The sequence below is a fragment of the Pithys albifrons genome, chromosome 1 (assembly GCF_047495875.1).
Source record: "Pithys albifrons albifrons isolate INPA30051 chromosome 1, PitAlb_v1, whole genome shotgun sequence".
NCBI lineage: Eukaryota > Metazoa > Chordata > Aves > Passeriformes > Thamnophilidae > Pithys > Pithys albifrons.
In genome coordinates this window covers 80173456-80194679 of record NC_092458.1, presented here as the reverse complement: position 1 = coordinate 80194679, position 21224 = coordinate 80173456, and the positions used below count along the sequence as shown (strand labels likewise).

Sequence of the window (21224 nt, the reverse complement as noted above, 5' to 3'; positions counted from 1 at the left end):
TTAGGTGCTGATGCTTAGGTTTTACCTTAGCTGGTGTCTGAACTGATGACTTGTAGATCTGTCTCTTTACTGATATCTTTTCGGCCATTTTATGCCATTACCCCAGACCAGTCTTGAGAACAGATCTTTTTACAACATACAATATTTGGGTCCTCCTGTACACAATTGAGTTTGGATGCTGCCCTTCTGGTTACTTTTTTCCAGATTTTTCTGTCTGCCTAAAATCTCCAGCTGCTTCTCTTCTGTTGTTGTTGCTTTTTTTGAAGGTTACAGACCCCTTCTCTGATCACAGTGTTGGGAGCACCCTTGGGTGCACTGGAGATGGAGGTGTGGATGGTCATTCCTCATGACTTGGCTCGGTTGCAGCAAACTCTGCATTTGTCTGTTTGGTCCTCCCCATACTCTTGAGTGGTCTAAGGAAGCCCTGTAGGTCTTCCCCCATGTAGGCAAACCTGCCCATCTCCTGTGACATTGCTGGAATCATCCTGCTAAGGAGATTTGAATTGGGGTGTGCTGGATACCCTCCAAGCTTCTCTCTGTTCAATTCCCTTTTAAGCAATCTATCTTCACAAAACTGACGAAAATTCCCATAGTAGTAATATTTCTAATAGCATCTATTCTTTCTTCTTTTTTAAAATCATCTTTTAATGTTTTCAGCCAAACTGTTACCCCACTCCCCACTACAGCTTTAGCATATGAGCTCTTTCTGTCTGTAAGGTAAACACTGGTGCTTTTGTTTTAAAATTAAAGTTCCTCATCTGTTCTGCCCTCATACGTGCCTCAGCCCTGCTCTGTGTGTACCCAGTGCCCTCTTGCAGGAATTCTTAGGAGGCTTTTGGGTATTGCCCTCACAGAAATAAGTTACATAATCTCCTCAAACAATGGGGCAGAGTTCACACTGTCCTTTGGAGCTGATATAGTTAAAAGTGAAACAAATCTTTTGGGACATCTGGGAATCAATGTTTCAGGTTTGTGGAGCACTGCTTGGAAAGCTGAAAACCAGCATCTCTAATTAGTGGGGAGCCAGGTGAGACTGCACGAGAACTGAAATGTGGCTAAAGTTTCATAGCGGCTGATTTTTGACTACATGGATGCCCCAGCTCAGTGTGGGAAGTGTTCTTTTCTCTTATCTGAGGAGCCATGTGTGTGTCAGGAGACCTTTGTTCTGAATATTTGGAGTAATAAAGTTCAGCAGGGATAAAAGGGCATGTGTGACTTGGTTCACACAGTGTTGTGCTTTCTTGCAGCTGAGTAAATGAGTATGGAAGATTATGATTTCCTCTTCAAAATTGTTTTAATTGGCAACGCCGGGGTGGGGAAGACCTGCCTAGTCCGTCGCTTCACTCAGGTAAGGTGGCTACCTCTTGGATGTGAGTCTTTGGGGTGGGGACAGCACTGGCATGGAGTGTGGAGCCTGTGACTGTGCACTGAGGGCTCTGCCACCATCGTGGCTTCAAAGCATTTTGGTGTTCACACGCTTGGTGCAGGTATCATGTCCAGTGAGATCCTGGCACAAGGGCACGTCTATATTTAATGCTACACTTGGCCCTGGTCTGGATTTTGCGTTGGAGAAAGCTCATTCCTCTTTGAAGGTGGAAAGCTTCTCTGAAAGCCTCTGCCTCTGGGACAGCTCCTCCTGTTTTGATGGTGTTCTGAACTCGTTATAAGGACCAGCACATCTCCTGGTCTCTTCACCATCCTTTTGCTGCAAAATGCTCTCTCTCTTCTCATTAGTGAGATAAATAACCTGGATCCTTGAGCTATCAGTCCAGTGTCTTCTGGACCTTTTTTTGTGGCACAATAACAGGGAAAGGACCGTGTTTCTGTGGTCCGGGTCAAGAGAAGGTTTTGCATGATGCACTGTAAAACACAAGTTGTGGGGTTTTGGTTGCACTCTCCACTAGGAATTGTCAGCAATTTTCTTCACTGTTAATTCTAGTTTTAAAGCTGTGGTGATGTTTGACAGTCTCCAAAAACATGTGACAGTCAGTGACAATAAAGCTAGTCAATGCCTAAAGGTTAACAGTGAAAGTCTCTGGCCACTTCTGCTGCTTGTGTTTTGGCAGCGCAGCTACTGTAGGGGATGGATGTGCCACAAAGTCAACATGACTTGGTAGACCAGAAATCACAAAGCTCTTGTTTTGTTCGTTGTTGCTCCTTTCTGATGGTGCTGCAGTCAAATACCACAAGCTGTCCCTTGCCACTGTTGTGGCATCAGTGATGGCTGGCTCTGTGCTTCGCTCCTGAAATGCTGTGCTGAGATGTGACCGTGTTGCTGAGAGCTTCCAGAAATGCCTATCTGTGCCATGGGCCATGGTGCAGGGAAAAGGAAGGGCACAAGGTTGCAGAAGCAAAAGGCATTTCATCCCATGCAGATTCTCACACCTCTTTCAATACACAGGGAAGTAGGATGGAAGGTCCTCAGCCTCTTCCAATGGCACACAAGTAGAAGGGCTTTCCCCTTCTCTTTTTACCTGTGTGTATTCTCCTTTTGTTTTCCTGTTTTCCTACCTCTGAAGTCAATGACTTGCTACACAGCTAGGGATGTATAGACAGGGAAAGCGCATTGGGGTTGAATTATGGTAACCTTCATGCTGGGGAAATGTCACACTTTAAGTGTGACAGAAATAAGTGTCCAGGAAAGGGGAAAAGGGATGAATAGTTTTGAAGATGGAAAAGGGAGAGAATTGGCACCCCGTGAGAGTTTTGTCTTGCTACAGAAATATGCTTAATCAAACTCTTGTTTTCTTCCAGGGACTTTTCCCACCAGGGCAAGGAGCCACGATTGGAGTTGACTTTATGATTAAAACTGTGGAGATAAACGGTGAAAAAGTAAAGGTAGGAGCCTGATGATCTTAAGTGTAAATTCATGTGGCAGGACCACAGCTGAGATTTCTTACTGCAGCCCTTCCACTACTGGGAGACACCTGGGGAAGCAGAGGGCTGTCTGTCATGGCTCAGACAATGCACGATCTAACAATCTGTATGTTCCTCTTCACAATTGCCATTAGGATTGCAACAGATTCCCCTACTGCAAGGGAGAAATGGAATGGGGAGGTTATGTAAAACTCTGTCCTCCCTTAGGAGGTGGTAAGACTGTGCCTGCCTGGCATTGAGGAAGCACAAAGAAGCGTTTCAGTGCAGCCTCTGCTTACAGCATTTCTGGTAAACAGAATTCTGTTTTATTTCCAATGGGATGTGCTTGCTGAAAGTCTTGTCTTGTGAGCTCCAAAGACAGCCACTGGAGAGAGCAGGCTTCTGGACTTGTTTGATTCTCCACAGCAAAAGCTTGTCTTCCAATTCTGCCAAATTTTGGATTTGGGAAAAGCAGAGATGACCACAGTACTAGTGCTTCAGCCAACAGGTTTAACTGCAAGGGGCAATGTTCTCCATATTGCTAACTCTTTCACCCTCTAAAATTAGGGTGGTTGCAACCAAACTACTGCTGGGAAACTGCCCTTATCCTGTGCTAACTCCCAAACCGAGCCTGAGTGTCACTTGTCAGAGAGCTACTTTGCCTGGGCCAAAGCACACTAGGGACCAATCACATGCTTTAAGGAAATCCATGGTTGGCTTCTAGAGCCCAGTGATGTTGGCTGGTGCCACTTTGTTCATTAGTAGAGGTTTTGCTAGAGCTACTGTGGTGTCTATGAGATGAGAATATGGTTATCTGAGCCTCAAATGTCAAAGTGTCCAGGGTCCCCGAGCTGCTCCTGGATTTACTCTGCCTACGTGAAATTCAGAAGCATCAAAGTTGAAAATCAGCATTTTTCCCATTGCTGCCTTTGTCAAGTGCAGTAGTTAGCAACTGGGAGAGTGGCAGCAGTGTGGCAGTGGCTGGATGTGACATCAAGACCTGTTTTTAAGCTTGCGTAAATGATGGGATGGAAATAGTGTACTTGGGCAGGTTTTCAGCTCTAGGGTTTTTTTAGCCTGTATTTCACCACAGAGGATTTTTAAGAAGAAAATCATGTGGTGTGTTCCTAAGTACAGGAGAGATTTTAAAAGCTGTGATCGAGTCAGCAGGCTGCCACCCTGCTGTGTGAGGAGCTGTACAAACCTATGGCAAGTGATGGTGCTTAACCAGAAGACCTTCCTGCCTGAGCAGGTGAAGGACAAGAGGTATAAACACCTTTTCCTGCTAAAGACCAAGTTAATATTCAGCATATGGCTGTGTGAGTGGGACAGAGCAGCAGGGAGGGAGGCAGTGCAGATCACGTGTAACCCCTGTGGTGTTTATGCTCAGCCTGGTGGTTGCAATGCAGTGGTTGCAGGCAGTAGCAGCATTGGCCAGGGCATGGGTGCTGTTTGTCCAAGCTCCTCATACAGCAGAGATGTTTCTTTTGGCCAAAATTGGCTCTAGTGAAGCAGCTCAGAGGATCTGAGTCAGTAAATGGCTTAATCACTGCATTGGAGGTGGAATTCATTTTTTCCCTGGATATCTGACTTAAACCATCAGTCTCAAGATTGTCTTGGTCATTGGAGGAAGGAGAGCAATCTTGGAGAAGATAAATCCCATTCCCTTCAGACACCTTTCCTTTTCAAGCATCTGGTTCTCTGTCAAGTACTAATGGAGCCTTAAGAACATCACTTATATATGATGTCTAACTCTTGTACAGGCGAGCTCACCCTCAGGATTTGTCTGTGTTTATCTTGTTGCTCCTGTGATACAATCCTGTTTTCAGACTGAAGTTGGGCTGAGGCTGCAAACTCCTTAAGCAAGTGTTGGGAGCAGTCATGCCAACAAGGGCTGTCTCAGGGGCAGGGATGGTTCTGGGGAGCTCTACAAGCTAAATGAAATGTGCCTGCTGCCCTGCAAATTTGTGACTAATGCACAAGTGTCCCTCCCTCCAGGCAACTCCCTGAATCACCTTGGGGCGGGATTGTGTGTCACAGAGCCTTAGCAATTGGTAGCTAGTATACCAGCTGTATTTCATGCAGCAGATAATGAGTTCTTGAAGTCCATCTCCTGCCCCACCAGTGCAGTAGATTGCTGGAGCTAAGCCTCAGTGACTAAGCTTTGGAAGGAGTTTAGTATGATACATTTGGACATTTGAATGAGCCTTCTGGAGTCTGGAAGGCAAACATATTTTTTCAGGGAGTGAAACTGTAGCCAAAACTTTTTGAGTAAGCAGAACTTGTGAGAATAAACATTTAATGAGCGGGAAAAGCAGTAATGAGTCAGAGTACAGAGGAATAAAAATGACACCTCTGTCAAATAAGGCACTGCTCTGTTAGCTCATGTAGCAGTGCCTGAGCCATGACTCTGCCTCTGTGCTGGGCAGCCTCTCCTGCATGTCTACTGGAATTCTGAATGAGAGAGTAGATCTGTTTGTCAAAAAAGTTTTCAGACTTGAAAATAGAACAGAGATTTCTGGGGAAAAATACTTTTCAGCTTTCAGAATTGCCATTAGAAAGTCAGTGGAGAGGGACTTGCTAGTATGAAAGCTGTGTGCAAGCTCGTTCAGATATGAGCAGCTACTAAAGCTCACAGGCCCATAAGCTGAGACAGCATTGTGCAGTTGACAGGGATTTTGGTCTGACTTTTTTTAATAAGCCCCAAAAATATGTGTAACACTTGTACCAAGAGGGTCCACAAATTTGAATGAAGTAGATAGCAGTTACTGTGCTAGTCAAATCTAAGCATCATTAAGTGGTGCAAGCAGAGGGCTGTGCTGCGTGGATTTGTGATCCATTATACTTGGTAGAAAGCTGTGTGTGTGTGCAAACACTGGGAGAGCAGGAAGCACCAAGAAAATAAACATCTAGATTTTCTGCAGGCTGAATCCTTTGGTTATGCTGAAAGAAAAAAATATACAAGTAAAATGGTTGCTATTTGGCAGAAAGAACCAGTGAGGGGAAGTGTGAGATGTGCATTTTGTGTGCAGGAAGAGTTTATCAGTGGCTGTAAGACTGGGGGCTCTTCCCTGCCTTCTGCACCCAGCTCAGAGACAGACTCATAACTCCAGCCAGTGAGAAACCCTCTCCCCAGCACAGTCTCCTTCTGCTTTAAGTGTCTGTTAGGTCAAAGCAACGGAGGAACATATCTACATCAGGTTTTTATCAGCTTGGAGATCATCTCAATAAATGCAGAACATGTATAAGCTGGAGTTAACCAGTAGACAGTCTGTAAATGTTTTTCCTGAGTAACAGCCAAGTAACAACAGAATTATCTGTATCTTTCCATCTGCCAGAGTTTGGAGGCTGGTTTGGTTTCATGAGGGCTCGTTCATTATCTGATTTTCATGTGCAAGTAATTTCACTTATGGTTTTGTGTGTCACTTTACAGGTGCCAGGTTCAGCCATTTAAGTAGAACTATGCTAAGAGATTAAAGCTCAAAGGTGCCCAGGAGCTGTGAGCCAGCCACAAATTACTTTCTCTGAAAAAATATAATTGTTTTTGAAATCATACCCCATGCCTGAAAACTGCTACTGGGAGCTCTCATTTCAAACTAACATATTTATGATGAGTGGCTGATGTATCTTGACATTGAAACTGGGTAAGAATAAGGTTTTCTCTGTTATAGGCTGCTAAATATGGAAAAACTCTCAAATGCTTTACCTTTTTCTTCCCAAAGCACACAGGATTCTGGCAGGAAATCATCCCTGCACATATTTGATTCCAGGGAGAAGTGCTTTTAAAAAAATAAAAGCTGAAGAGAAATATTCTTTTATCTTGAAATATCTAAATTTTGGATGTTTGTTTCTTAGACTTCCTTTTTGAAGGATTATGTTTTGATGGCCAAAAACTATCAATGGTCAAAATATAAAAACTGTATGAGTATAGTTCGTATTGGGAAATGTAAGTTGTCTTCCCATATCCACAGGGTTTGACAACCACTCGTGACTTCTTTGATGGTGGTGAGACATGGGAACAGGCTGTCCTGAAAGGCTGTGGATGCCTGACCCCTGGAGGTGTTTAAGGCTAGGTTGGATGGGGCTTTGGGCAACCTGGTCTCGTGGAAGCTATCCCTGCCCATGGCAGGGGGATTGGAACTAGATGGTCTTTAAGGTCCCTTGCAAGCCAAACCATTCTATGATTCTGTGATGTGGTTAAGGACATGTTGGGTAGGCAAATAGTGAACAGCTGGATGAAATGGCTGAAGCTGTAGAGAGGAAGTGTATTAGAATCCCTAGACCAGCCTTCAGCTGAGCTCCTTTTTCATTCCTGTGATTTCTACCCATCAGTGCATCATCTCAGGATAATTATAACCAGCTTTAGGAGCTGCAGGAGAGACGTTCTTATTTGTTCTTGGGAATGAGTGTGGCTGTTGTTGGATTTTAGGGGCAGGAGAAGTGACTTTCTTCCTGAACTGTAACTCCAGGCTGGCAGCTGTAACTCCACAGCAGAAGGAGATGCTGGAAGTGGCATGAAAGCCCAGAGACCTGCAGCTTCCAGTGGCCATTGGCCGCAGTGCCAGCTGACTTTGTGCCTTGCATTTCAATCCACAAGTACAGGAACAGAAACAAATAATGCTGGGGGAAGGGCAGCCAAAGGGAGAAGAGCTAAATGCTTTCCCAGCATTGGTTTTACCCTGAAGGGTGGGTTTGGTTTTTTTTTTTTTTTAGATCAAAACAGTGCTGCTATCAAATAAAAAAGTCAAATAACTTTTTTTTTTCCTTTTGCCACCCTTCCTTGTTACATCTAAAGCTGCAGATCTGGGACACAGCAGGACAAGAGCGATTCCGATCCATCACACAGAGCTACTATCGCAGTGCTAACGCGTTAATCCTGACTTATGACATCACCTGTGAGGAATCCTTCCGGTGTCTCCCTGAGTGGCTGCGGGAAATCGAGCAGTATGCCAGCAATAAGGTCATAACTGTGCTAGTGGGTAAGTGACAATCATCCCTCGCAGGGTGGTGGGAGGAGGGGACGAGCTGTGCATGTTGAGGGGGCAGATGGAGGTGTTAGCAGGAGGAAAATGAGGCATCTTGAGTGTGAACTGGTGGTGCAGGGTGCTTGAACTGGTGCGGTGGATCTTGTTGCCAACCAGTTGTAACTGGAGATGGGCACAGGGTGCTGCTGATGCCTGAAACCCAGGGCTTGGACCATTCCTTCTGCAAATAACCCAAAGACACTGATAATGGTGTTCAAGACACTGTGGCCACTTCTTGACATGTGGTCCTGTTTCAGGGTTAAGGCTATTGCATGCAGAGAGGGGGATGCTTCCCACCAGTTGGTCCCATAAGGAACTAAAGTGTGGATAGTGCAGCTACCAGCTGAGCTAAGAATACAGCAGTTCTCCTTGTGACTCCAAGCTCAAACCTCTAGATGTGTCCTCTAGATGTGAGGATATGCTCAAGCTGGTGATGCCTGCAGGTTGCTGTACCTCATAAAGATGAGACAACCAGTCTCATCTTAAATGGTCAGGATCTGGGAACCACATCAGAATGGGATGGTTGCATGGATCATTACATTTTCATAGGTGGGGCAGAGCTGGAAAATTGGATACTTTTGCATGGATTTTAGGGAAAGTAAAAATAAATAACTGAATGTTACGTTAATCTGTAGAGCTTCAGCTCAAGGCAAAACAGACCTCAGGCCATCTGTCTGCTACAAGCAAGGGGAAGGTTATTTTGCCTACCCATGCTTTTTCATACTCTGCTTTTGGAATTTGAAAGTCAGGACTTGGCTTTTAAAGGTCCTAGACTATATAAAGAACAATGGAAAAATAACTTGGGAAAGACAAAAAGTTTCATGCTACAGTGTTGATATCACCTTTAATAGTTTGCTGTTAAAATGAAAAAATCTAGGTCATGGTAAAGGATATTTAAAGTGTATTTGAAAAAAAATCTTTTGAGTTTCTTTTTTTAGTGGTATTTCAAATGAGCTGTGGGGTTTATAGAGCTTCTGTGCAAGAAACTCATACTCCTTGAGTATGGTCTGGGTACAAATAGTGCAGAAATAATTAATAAATTACTAACAAATGTGCACATTTTTTAGTGAACAGCAAGTTAATTACCAGCATCTACAGCACAAAATATAAAACATATTTCAGTCATAACATACACTTTGAAGATGGTGATACCCATAAATCACTTGTGCTGAGTGATAATCTGCTTAGAGAGAGTAACTTCAGTGTGTGTGGTGGATCCAAGAAACTGCTTTATTGGGAAAGGAGGAGATTTTGGATGAGAGGAAAGCAATGAGACAAGGCTTGTGATTGAAAACACCATCTTTTCTTCCCAGTAGTTCTCACAAAATTGCTGGGAGGAGTGAGGCCAGGAAGTGTTTCCTTCTGAATCTACTGAGTCCTTGAACACCTGTTATTGCAGGTCCTGGTCTGTTATCTTTGTTGTAAGAATAATTTATGGCAGAAACATCATGTTTGAAGTGAAGTGGCCAGTAATAGCGTATAATCATATCAGATACTTGCTTGAGGCTTTAATCAACTTTCAGCTAAGCTGATCTCTCTGAAACAAAGGGCTGGTTTCTTGCCTCACCCCCCTCTGTAAGTGTCCCCCAAGCCTGTCCCTCTACCAGCCTCCACAGCCAAATCCTATATGGGAATATTGAAATAGGGAAGCTGTCTTCCATGCCAGGCTTTTTCTAAAAGCTTGTAGCAACATGATAAATATCACATTTAGTGTCTCATATGCTGTAGTTGACATTTTAAGTGCTCCTCAGAGCAAGGACAGGAGAATTTTCAATAGATATTAAAATGGAAATCCTTTAATGTTAGTTGATAGCAGCAAACATGCACTGGTACTAAATTAAAGATAACTGACTTGGATGTTCACAAGGCATATTTTATTAAATGAATTGATATGAAATGAACTTGCATGTATCAGGGAATCTGTTATTTGGATGGGAGAACAAGAACTAAGAGTCACATATTCAAACCACTATCAATGCATATATACAACACCAAACTCTTATTTATCCCTTATAAACATCAGTTTCTCTTGGTTTTGAAGTAAAATTAATTCCTTTTCTAAAATATTTTATCAATGCAGGTAATAAGATTGATTTAGCTGATAAGAGGGAAGTCTCCCAGCAAAGAGCTGCAGAGTTTTCCGAAGCACAGGACATGTACTATCTGGAAACATCGGCAAAAGAATCGGATAATGTGGAAAAACTCTTCCTGGACTTGGCCTGCCGATTGATCAGCGAGGCACGACAGAACACCCTTGTGAACAATGTCTCATCCCCCTTACCAGGAGAGGGGAAAAGTATCAGCTACTTGACTTGCTGTAATTTTAATTAAAGAGCTGGCATGTGGGCCATGGGCCAAGAGGATTTTGTTTTTGGTGGGATTTATCTGCCTGAAGGAACTCCTGCCAATCTGACCCCTGTGACATAGCCTGAGTCAGGTTGCAGTCCTGGAAACATGACAGTCTGGTGGCTCCAGCTGCATGGCAACATAGCAGGATTTAACTTTCATTTTTCTCAAAGTCTGTGGAGCAGGTCAGGAAAGGAGGAGTTGCACAAGTCCTTCATATAATGCAGAACATGAGCTGTTTTGTTTCCTTCTGTGGGAGAGAAGACCAGCCTCTCCTGAAGAGATTGAAGAGATCAAAATCTGTCTTACAGAACAATGTGTTTGATCCTTTTTAAAGTTAAAAAAATGAAGAAAAAAGCCAACAATGAATGCTGACTTTGGACTCCACTGGCAATCTTCCAGGCTGTCCGCGAGTGAGCTCTTAGGACATGTACATAATGTCTGCCCGTGCGTCTTCATGGAGGACTCTGGTGTTTGAAATAGTATTATGTCTCTCATCTACAGGCACTTTCATGAACATGGAATAAAAAAAAGTTACATATATCAACATTTTCAAGATGGAAGAAGATATGGATACAGCTCAGTTGCTCCCTTTGGTGCTAGCAGTTCAGCAAATATTCCATAGCCCCAACATAGTCTTACTACATTACTGTTCTCTGAATGTGTAACTTAGACTGGCTAAGAGAAAACACTAATAAGCACTGTTCATAAAGATAAAAAAATCTCATTACCTCTTTTTCTAGGCCTGAACATAGGACTGTGCTCTTCTTTGATATCCAACATAGAATGAAAAGATCTTCCAGAAATAAATATAAAAAAATAAATAAACAAACTCTTACTCCTCTAATTAGTCATGTCCTAATGTAAAAAATTAGCCTTGGGAAAAGTTATTGGTGGACTTGGAAAAAGTGCACCAGACGTGACCAAAGTCTTGTGCACACATGGATTGTATATAAGGGTTCAAAGAAAGCACAGTTTCAAGTGACAGTCTGCAAAATGTCCAGCTTAAAAATAAAGCTTGTAGGTAGAGTTCATGTTGAAAGGCAAGAATACAATTTTGTAGAGGTTTATTTTTTTCAATGCTATGTGGAAATAGCAAGGAGTTGCAAGTGGTATCATTCCTTGTCTGACCCTTCCAGCTCTCACCTTGTGGAACTGCTCTCAAACATGCTCTTGGAGGTATCTTCTTGGCATCAAGTCTCTGCTAGAGTAGGTTTCACATTCAGGGCTGTGGAGTCATTTTATTTACTTAATGTTTCATACTCTTAATCCCAAACTCCAGTGTACATGTAACTGTTCAGGCAATTTCTTCCCACAAAACACCTGAAGTGAAAGCACTATGGAATTTGTGATGTTATTCCCCCTCCACTGCCATACAATGCATAGGAAATTTACATGTTGGCATTAAAGTGAAATCAGAAGAAAGTGAATGCGCACATAAACAGTGATATTTAGAATTTTGAGTTCAGTTTAGCTAATTGGGATAAATCTCTCCTGACAATTACATGGCTGAGATATGCTGCAGTTTAGAGTTAATCAATTTAATATTAATTTGGCTTTTACTGAAGGTTATAACAGAGCTTTTGTACTGACATTAAGAGCTGCCAGTAAGTACTTCTTGAAAAAAAATAAACAAAAAAAGGCATTTTAAAATGCCTTTTTTGTTTGTTTGTTTCCTGGAAAGATGTCTTTGGTCTGTATCATGTTGTGCCTTTGATATGTAATGGAGAGCTGACTCTGTGTCAGAGAGGGGGAATTGGTGTGTCATATGGCCATTTTTAATATCATCTTGCTATTTTTGGGTCACTTTTATGACTAGTGGTAAAAAGGAAGATGTAGAAACTTTGGTATGAAGATTGTTTGCCATTTAGGTAACACTGAGCCAAGAACTTCTGTGAGTGTGGCATGTTGGGAACCACATCATTTGCTGCTCTGACCTGGTCCTTTTCAATCTTTGCTCACATTGTAATCCAGAGTATTTAGAAACGTGTGGTACTTGGTGGCTTCTGCTGTACTGGACTATGTGACCCAGCCTGGGCTGAAGGGCAATGTCTTTCTTCTTGAACATTCCCCAAATTGCCAAATGCAGCCTCATCTGAGCTTGTAAAGAGCACCCAACTCAGAGACAGCTGATTTGGCACAGCTCTTAGGTAGTTCCTTATAGCAAGGCTCAGGGTGTGCCATGTCAGCTAATGCTCAAGTTAAAAATATATACTATGGGTATTTAATTTGTAGTAGTTCTTACTCCTCTAATGCCAGACTTGTCAGCATGAAATTGAGAACAAATAGGGCAGAGCTCTTTGATCGAGTTAATCAAGGAGGAAGGAGACTGCCCACTAAGACAACCATGGGTTTCTCAGCCTGTTTTCCAGAAAGATCACAGCTGGGCAGGTGCTCCTCATCCCTGCTGAGTACCACTGTAAAAGCATTTTAAAGTGCCTCTTGCATCACTTCTTGAGGTGGAACTCTATTGCTTTAACATGACTGAACATGCTAAACTGGTCAAAGAGTAGAAACTGCTAACTTTATTTTCTTGGTTATTTATTTTGAGGTTTCTAGATACCTAAATCTCTCTTTCTAGTGCTTGTCTAACCTGAAGGTGACTGTATTGGAGACCACCTGCCTGCTAGCAACCTCAAAACATTATTTCTTTTTATTGCTAGCAAATCTTCATGAGGACTCCATCTCCAAACAGTGATGTGCTTTTGGAGCAGTGTGGAGTGCTGCAGTTGTCCTGATGTTCAAGTGAATTATCTCCAGTCAAATTTTAACTGATTCCTTTCAATGTTTATTCTGTGTAGGCTTCAAAACTTGAAAGGAAAAATGGTGATTTGTGCAACCTTTTACAGGGTCATAAGCCAAAGCTGCCGGTTGAGACTCACGTCTTTTTCTGATGTTTTCAAACATGCCTTTTGTTGAAGAAGTGGTATTTTACTGTGGCAACTCCTTTGCTGGAGTTACTTTTGTACACCTTTGAATATCTCTGTAGCGTTTCCTTGTAGCACTGAGGGCTTATCTTCTCTTCTACAGTCTGATCTTCTACTGAAGGTTTCCCAGCTAGAAGAGGAGCTTTATTGACTGCTAATGACAACATAGGGCTGTGGCATAGTGATAAAAGCTGTGAAAAATAGAGGAACATAAAATAAATACAAATCCCAATTGTGTGATAATCAGCTCACCAACTAAACAACTTCCTAGACTGAGAGAAATGTCAGTAAAAGCTGTGTGGTGCTTGCTGGATCAAGCATCCAAAAGTCATGCAGAATTGCTATAATGGGGCCAATTTGACTGGGAATGTTTTCTACTAGCAAGAGAGCCAGGCATTGCTTTTACTGTGGTTGCTGGATTATATTCACAGCCATGGAGTAATCTTGTTTCTGGGTGAACATTAAGTTTTATAGTAGTCCCATACCAAGACCCTTTCTTGACATTTTTAGCACAATTACTATCTCCAAGCAGAAGCCAATATTGGATGGTCAACAGGTGTTTGCTTAATCTAGCAAGGCTGTTTGCAGAAATTAGTAAAAACATCTCTGAAAACTGGATGGTCCAAAGTCTGATTTCCAGTGCAGCCACTGATTCAGTCAAGCTAATCTCCTGTAAACCACCAAATATTCTGTGCTTCAGATCACTGTGTGTGAAGTGCTCACTGGTATTTTGCATTATTGAGGCAAGCCAAGACTCCCTTCTGTTCCTGTTTCTGTTCCCTGTGAAAGTGCTAGGGAAAAAAAAATCCTTTCAGGTCAAGAAGATAAGATGGAAAAAGTGCAATTATGAATTCTGTAAAGAAGGGGAACACTGAGTGCCTCTTTCTACCTCAAACACTGAAGTCTTGATTTGGCCTACAGATAAACTGTTTGAGCAGACAGTTCAAACACGTGTTTGTGCCGAATCTTAAATGGCTTTATGATCATTATTTAATGAAAACCACACATGACAAATTGTCAGGCTCAATACTTTGTTCTTTGCTGTAGAACACATGAAACAGCCCTTAAAATCTGTCAGCCTGCTGCTGCTGTTTGTCTTTTTGGGAAATGGCTGTATTGGAAACAGTAGGCTCCTGCTAGTCTAGGTTTAGCAGTTAATGGCTATTGAATTCCTTCAGCATCAGTAATAACAGCAGCATACTGAGGCTGACACAGGAGACAGTGATTTGAAAAGAGGGAAAGTCAAAATTAGTGATGCAGAAGCATGGAGGTGCACGCACATGGGACAACAGGCTTTCTGGAGCTTTTGCTGACAAGAGATGCAATTAGTTATAGTCAAACCCACTGGGTTTTGCCTTGTTCATTATCCCTAAGGACTGCTGTTTGTTCAGCTGCTTTTCCACTTGTCTTCTCTTTTCAGTATGAAAAACTGTCTATAAATCAGGCTGAAATGTTGAGCTGGCATGACTCCTGTAGTCAGAGACTGAATTCCATTGGAAAATAGGTGAAATGTTCCAGCTATTAAAATGGGCTGAGCAAACATGCAGGACAGGCTGCCCTGTGGGGACCTGTGGTGCTGTCAGGGTTGGATATGGCTGGAGACACTGTCACAGAAACCCTCTCCCAGCTGTGGGGCAGAATGGGTGCTGCAGCCCATTGTGCAAGGGGAAGGTGACTCTGTGGAGCAGAAAGGGCAAAGTAAATTGATGGTTCTGCTTGTTCAGGATTTTCTCCATCCCATCCTCTTTTAAAATTTCATCTATGGATTAGATTTTGATTGCTCTGGACTTTCATAAGGGATGCTTTGAATTTGAATGTAGTCTGAAATTCTGCATTCCTTTAATATCTAAGCACCAAATATCCTTATGTGGGTGGCTTCTACCAACAAAGTACTTTTTGAGTTGATTCTGTTAGAAAAAAGTGTTTCCAGAGGACACTGCAAATTCTCAGTGAGCAAGTATGGAAAATCTCTGTCCTTAAATGTCCCTGTACATAAGGGCTCACCAGAAAAATCCTCTGGAGCCAAAGAAAGTACTCTAATCAGTTCTAATAGCTGAAAACCCCATGAAACATATTATATCAAATTGTTTTCTGCCTCTGTTTATAAGCTTTATTTGTTATCTGAACAAATTTGCAGTTTGACATTACCCTTTTTCCTTGCATCAGGTCTGTTCTCTTGGTGTCTGTTGCTGTGGGTAATAATTGTTTTAGTTACTGTTCACAAGCAGCGAAAGATCATGATGATGAGTGATGGGGAAACACTAGCTTGATTTCTTACCAGAAGGTAGTGCATCCTAAGCAAAGCAGCCTAAACTGCAACTGGTCATGTCTTTGAAATGCAGTCATCCACCTGAACTGTGGTTAAATGTACCATAAACATTACTGATCTCACATCTGCCTCAGTTTAGGATTTATCTTGGCTAGGAAAGATGACAGGGTAATCATGCTGACCATGATGCAAGGTTCCCAAAGTAGCCTGCTGCCTTGCTCTGACTTACCTCATTAATCACCACCTCACTCTACTGACCCAAAGTCACCTTTGCTGCACTGTACTATATCCAGCTGGGATAGATCACTGGCTGTCATCACTCATGGATGCCATCACACCCTTTCCCCTCATGTAAACGAGCTGTAACTTAAACCAGAAGTATGCCATTGTGAGTTGAGGGTGTTTGTTTCTTTCCAAGAGGGAGCCACAAATCCAGAAAGAAATCCTAATCTCTAAAGCTTGCTCTTCCCAGTACAGTCAACAGGTACCTTGAAAAAAAATAACTCAAATACAACAGAAAATGAGATGACAGTGAGTGTAATTTAGGCTGTAAATTTTGTCAAGGAAAATTAGACTGGTTTTAGGATCATAGTCAGGGTTAACAGCTCGATTCCTCTGTCTGGATAAACAGGAGCTGGCTTTACAATACTCAGATTGTCTCTGTTTTCACACTGGTAACTTGCAATTAGCACTTTGCAGATGTGGCCACATTTTTTGAGCCAGTTATCCTTTTCCAGTAAGCTCTGAAGGTAATTTTAGGTTTGATTATTGAAGTCAAGAAGCAGATGTCACCTTTACATTTTACACCTTTTTCCGCTACTGCTTATCTTGGGATAACATTTCCAAGGACACACGCACTTGTGAGTACATTGTGGTGGTGTCCCTGCTGAGCACCTTCAAAGTCCAGTTCCCTGATCCACAGGGAAAAAATGATATGCCCGAAACCTGGTCATGGTTTTAGCTGTGCATGGTTCCCTAGGGCAGAGGGGATATTAAAAGTACTTTTCTGCTTTCATAGACAGCAGTCAAAGGCTCTGGTGTGTCTGGTGTCACATGAGTGCAAACCTTGGCACTTTTCAAGGCTTTATTCCTCTAGTACCTCTTATCAATGAATGTGTTCTTTCCCAATTCTGCTCATGCCTCCAACACTGTGGAGGGAGGTCTTAGACTGTATTGCATGTTATCCTGATTGCATGAACCACTGGATCTGACTCGTTTACTTAAAAGTCTAAGTATCAGTGGTTTATCTTCTGGGCCACCCTGAGCTTCTTCTATTGAGATAAAGTTAATAATTCAATAAGCCCATTCCAGCCAGGGTACCCTGTAAGGAATGTTTCCCTTCTTACGAGAGCAATACAAGAGATTCAGATGTTAGGAATCGGTGGGGGTTTGGTACAAGTGAGTTGATCTCCAGTGAGCAGGTGGATGCAGCTCTCCATCCAGTGAGACTTAGGGCTGCATGGAAGGAGGAGCGTCATTCTGAGCTGTCATGGGGCAGTGGTATGGAAACCTCTGAGTGTCTGGGTGCATCACTGCACGAGCCTTAGTAAATGGAGGGGCCACAGTGTCCCAGTAGCCAAGTCTTTCCAGAGGGGCAGGCAAAAGAGAGGGAATGCTGTTTTTACATTTTAATGGGATGAGAGTAAAATACTTGATATCTCGTGGGGAGAGCTGCCACAATTTCAGGCATTGCCATTGCTTCAACTCTTGCAGACTGTTTTGAAGAAAGGATTACTGCTCACCCCCACATACAACCAGTACTGAAGAAGAAAACTGACTTCTGAAGCCAACTTTTTAGTGGAGAAAAGGCCATCTAATGAAGGTATGCAGCAAGCCCAGTGCTTGTTGCTATGCTGATTTGGAGTGACAAGTATATCTCCGGATATTAGGGAAGTAGTTTAAAATATGCCATGGTTTTTAGCATAATAAGATGCACTGCAGATATGTCACATTCATTTTATTCTCCACAGCTGTTTACAAAAGTTATAAAAACCAAACAAAACCCACGAGATTGGAGCAGCTGCAGTCAGTCAGCTGTCAATATGGGACACAGCTCTTTCAGCTCTTTTATTTCCACTTCACTCTGTTCTGCTGCACATATTTGGCTGTTCTGTGAATTTGCAGAGCATGAGATTTTTTTCAAACTGCCTTTGATCTATACAGAAAGACTCACCCAGCTCTCATTTGAATTCATTAATACTTTGAGTAGGCATTTTATGTTTACTGGCTTGTTTCCCTTTGTAATGTTATCTAACTGACAAGTTTGTCGTGCTCTGCATTACCTTTAGGTTTTTGAATCTAAAACATTTCCTCTTTTTCTGAAAGCTATGATAATTTTTAGAGGTGCTACAAAGGCATCTTCATTTCCTCAGGAGAAAACCTGAATTACCCTCAGCTTTGATTACTATCAAATCAACATTGAAGCACGTAATTTTTTTTACAGCATGAACAAAGTATGTTTTATACCATCAACTGTAGTTTGAATTGTAGTTTAAAAATCTGCTTAAGCACTAACAGCAGCATTTGGTTTGCAATTCCCATGCCAGGGAAGTCACAGCATTAAAGGAATTTCCTGAGTTGGAGTTTTTCCCACAAAAGTCTGCTGTCTTTTCCCCAAGAATTGTGAATTTAGCACAATGTACAGAACTTCAGCAAGAACCCTGATTCCTAAACATGTGGCCAGATGGATGAGGAGAGGATGTGTTTCTTGTTGATCAAGCACAACCATTTTGGTAGAAAAAATGCACTACAGCTGGTCAGACCATTGCTGGGATAGTGCTGTCTTTGGGGAGCATATAGGTGTTAGCAAATCACCAAACTGTGAATCATTGACTGTCAGAAGCTTTGGACTTGTCTCTTCTTTAAGTTCTTGTGGTCAAGTGTGGTACAGTGGGCTTGAGAAAGGAATGTACTTTGGATGACCAGGATGATGAATGTATGATGCTTCATGTTTATTTGTAATGTCCTTTTTTATACTTAGAAATTGCTTACATGTGTATCTGTATGTAAATAAATGTTTAATCCTTTCCACTTGGTCTTTCATGTGTTTGATTTGTGATTTGAACTGCAAAGCAAAGTTGTCTTAAATACAAGGCATTCACTTGACATAATGTAACATTAGACCAACAAATGAATGGCTGATAAGGGATTTTCTGCTTGAGTTGAGCATACCAAGGCTCTCACAGCACTGACACCTCACAAGAAGAGCAGATATAAAGCTGCTGCTCATGGCAGTGATGACCCTTTTCACTAGAAGTGTAAAAAAGGTACTACTCAAAAGCAGGAGAGATCACAGTGGTTTGAAATGCCAAAGAAATGCTGGTACCAGTCACTAGAGGGTGGTCTTTGACAGAGGCACCATCCATTCATTGTCATTGCAAACCTGTAGCGGGTTAAACTTGTCCTAAGCATGATGTTAGGTTTGTGTTTGATAAAGATGATGGTCAGACGCTTCTGGATGGTCTTTTATTTGTTGTCCCAATGACATTTTCTTCTTCTTGTTGATGTTAATGTTGGTTCTTCTTTCGGTCTTCAACTTGCTCTTTTCATGCCCATTGAACTCCACTGGTGGTCCCCAATGACCTGACTTCCTGAAGGTCTAGAATCCTTTTGGGCAAGATCTCCCATTTTTAAGCCCTTAGTCTTTTGGCAAATACATACTTTGTGCTCCGACTCATTCTGGTGATCAGGTTTCATTCCCTGTGCTCTGCTCCACATCAAAGATGACTTCTGCTAACACACTGAGAAAGGAGCTGTGAAGCTTGAAGAGATGTGTGTCTTTTATTGCCTCTTCACTGACCTTGTAGCTCCTTCTTTGGTAAATGTGGGACATGAGGGCTGGACCATCTGCTCTGTGTTCTTCAGGAAGCTGGCAATTTGAGCCAGCGAGAGAACAGATATTTGCATAGGGAAAAGTCCCTGCATGCTTCTAGGTAGGAACGGGGCAAAGGGAGAAGGAAACATCCTTAAAACATGGAATGTGAGTATTTACTGAAAGAGAGGAGGAATGGACTGTGTTGCCTGTGGAACTGAAGGCTGGAGAAGCCAGGCTAAGCTCTTCCTGGGAAAAGTAAAGGGCAGGTGAAGAGTGGCAGCCCTTCCTTGCAAGGAGCTTGTAACCAGTGCGATGTGCAACCTTCTTGTTCAGCAGGTGTAGCAGCAAGGACACAGCCTGTGCCAGGTTTTGCCGGGTGAAAGGATTGTGAGCACACAAAGACTTCCTGCAAAAAGCAAACAAGCTGCCCAGGAGAAGAAATGCAAGGCTGACAGACTACAGGAGCAAAACCAAGAGAGCTTTTACTGCCTCTTTTCCATTGTCTCGTGGTCAGTCTCCCTACCAAGCACATGGGGAGCTCTGCCCAGAAGATGTCATCTTGTGACAGGGGCCTGTCATGCAACAGTACTTTTTGCTCTTGCTCTGTGTGCAGTCCTCTTGCACAAAGCACAGATCAGAGTGCCCTGCATTAATTTCAATGGTATAGCACAGACAGTCCTAACTCATTTAAAATCTAGTCTTGATTTATGGATTTCTATGCATAGGGAATCAATCACAAACCCAGTATGCATTTCCAGGAGTTTTATTACCTTCAGAATTAAACATGCTGAGCTCTAGTCTTTTTGCACAAGCTTATAATTATAATCACATGAGCTTGCACCATAGCGATCACTTACCATAGTATGTGAATTAATTGTCTGCTGAATAAAATCACTCATGCTGGACCAAACATTTCATGTCAATATGCTGTCAGGTATACGATGTAGAAGCCCTGGCAGTGTTTCATAGCTAGCTGCATCAAGTCTCTGGTGTATCACTTGGATCAGGCCTAACTACTGTGATAAATTGGGTGTCTGTCCAGTTCATCATAAGGGAGTGCTTAGAGAGCCAGTGATAATTGCAGTCTCCTACTATGTGCTGTAGTAGAAACAACTAGCTTCAAGTTTTATGATGTCTTAAAACACTTTCTGTATTGCTTTCCCTGTGCTCAGTGATTTGGGTATGAGTAATGCTGTCTTTCCCTTTATTTCTTCTACATAAGCCAGAAATGCAGATTTACCATTTCCAGGCAGGCAGTATGTCTTACTCTTTTTTCACTTGCCTCGAGGATTCACCAAGTAGAATTTCATTTGCAATAAAGTATTTTCAACAGGCATAGCATTAGTAAATGCAGGTGCAGGCACAGGCCTTTTCACTTGGCCTCATCCCAGAGCCCTGTGCTACCCTGACTGAAGCAACCCTGGTGCACTTCTGGGGTACTGATTTGCTGCCAAATGCAGGGGTAAAGCTCTGCTGAGCAGGCCATCAACAGCTTGGAAAGTCCACACGACTTCTGCTGTTACCCTCACATCCCTTTGGCTATGCCAAGAAGCCTTGCACATGGAACTGTGTGTCCTTCACAGTGCAGCATTGCCATGCTGGGCAGCAGTGGTGTCACTGGCCTTGCACGTAACAAGTGACTCCATTCGCAGGCACGATGCTGTGGTTACTTTGGTCATAGAATCACAAAATGGTTTGGATTGAAAGCAACCTTAAAAATCATCTTGTTCCAACCCCTCCACTATGTTTTGTTTCTTTCTCTCCCACTAGACCAGGTTGCTCAGAGCCCCATCCAGCCTGGCCTTGAACACTTCCAGGGATGGGGCATCCACAACTTCTCTGGGCAACCTGTTTCAGTACCTCATCACCAGCACAGTGCAGAATTTCTTCTGCACATCCAACCTAAATTCCCCCCTGTTAAAAACATCCTCAATTTATCAATTAAACATCATCAAATTGTGATGTCTAATTCTGTTCTTTTTTTGCCT

At 42.5% G+C, this 21224-nt stretch overlaps 1 protein-coding gene across 7 annotated transcripts in view; it reads left to right on the top strand.

Moving 5' to 3' along the window:
- The window catches only part of RAB30 (RAB30, member RAS oncogene family), a 49054-nt gene extending 30602 nt beyond the window's left edge, over positions 1–18452 (top strand). For 4 of the 7 annotated variants that reach the window (XM_071556249.1, XM_071556242.1, XM_071556223.1 and 1 more), the window contains 4 exons: positions 1248–1348; positions 2755–2838; positions 7652–7835; positions 9961–18452. In XM_071556249.1, coding sequence (XP_071412350.1) covers positions 1256–1348; positions 2755–2838; positions 7652–7835; positions 9961–10211 — 612 coding nt within the window. In that variant the 5' untranslated portion in view covers positions 1248–1255 and the 3' untranslated portion in view covers positions 10212–18452. Of the gene's footprint in view, positions 1–937; positions 1028–1119; positions 1143–1247; positions 1349–2754; positions 2839–7651; positions 7836–9960 lie in introns of those variants that run through there. The other 3 variants (XM_071556233.1, XM_071556276.1, XM_071556257.1) reach the window with 3 other exon arrangements.
- Positions 18453–21224: the final 2772 nt, after the last annotated feature.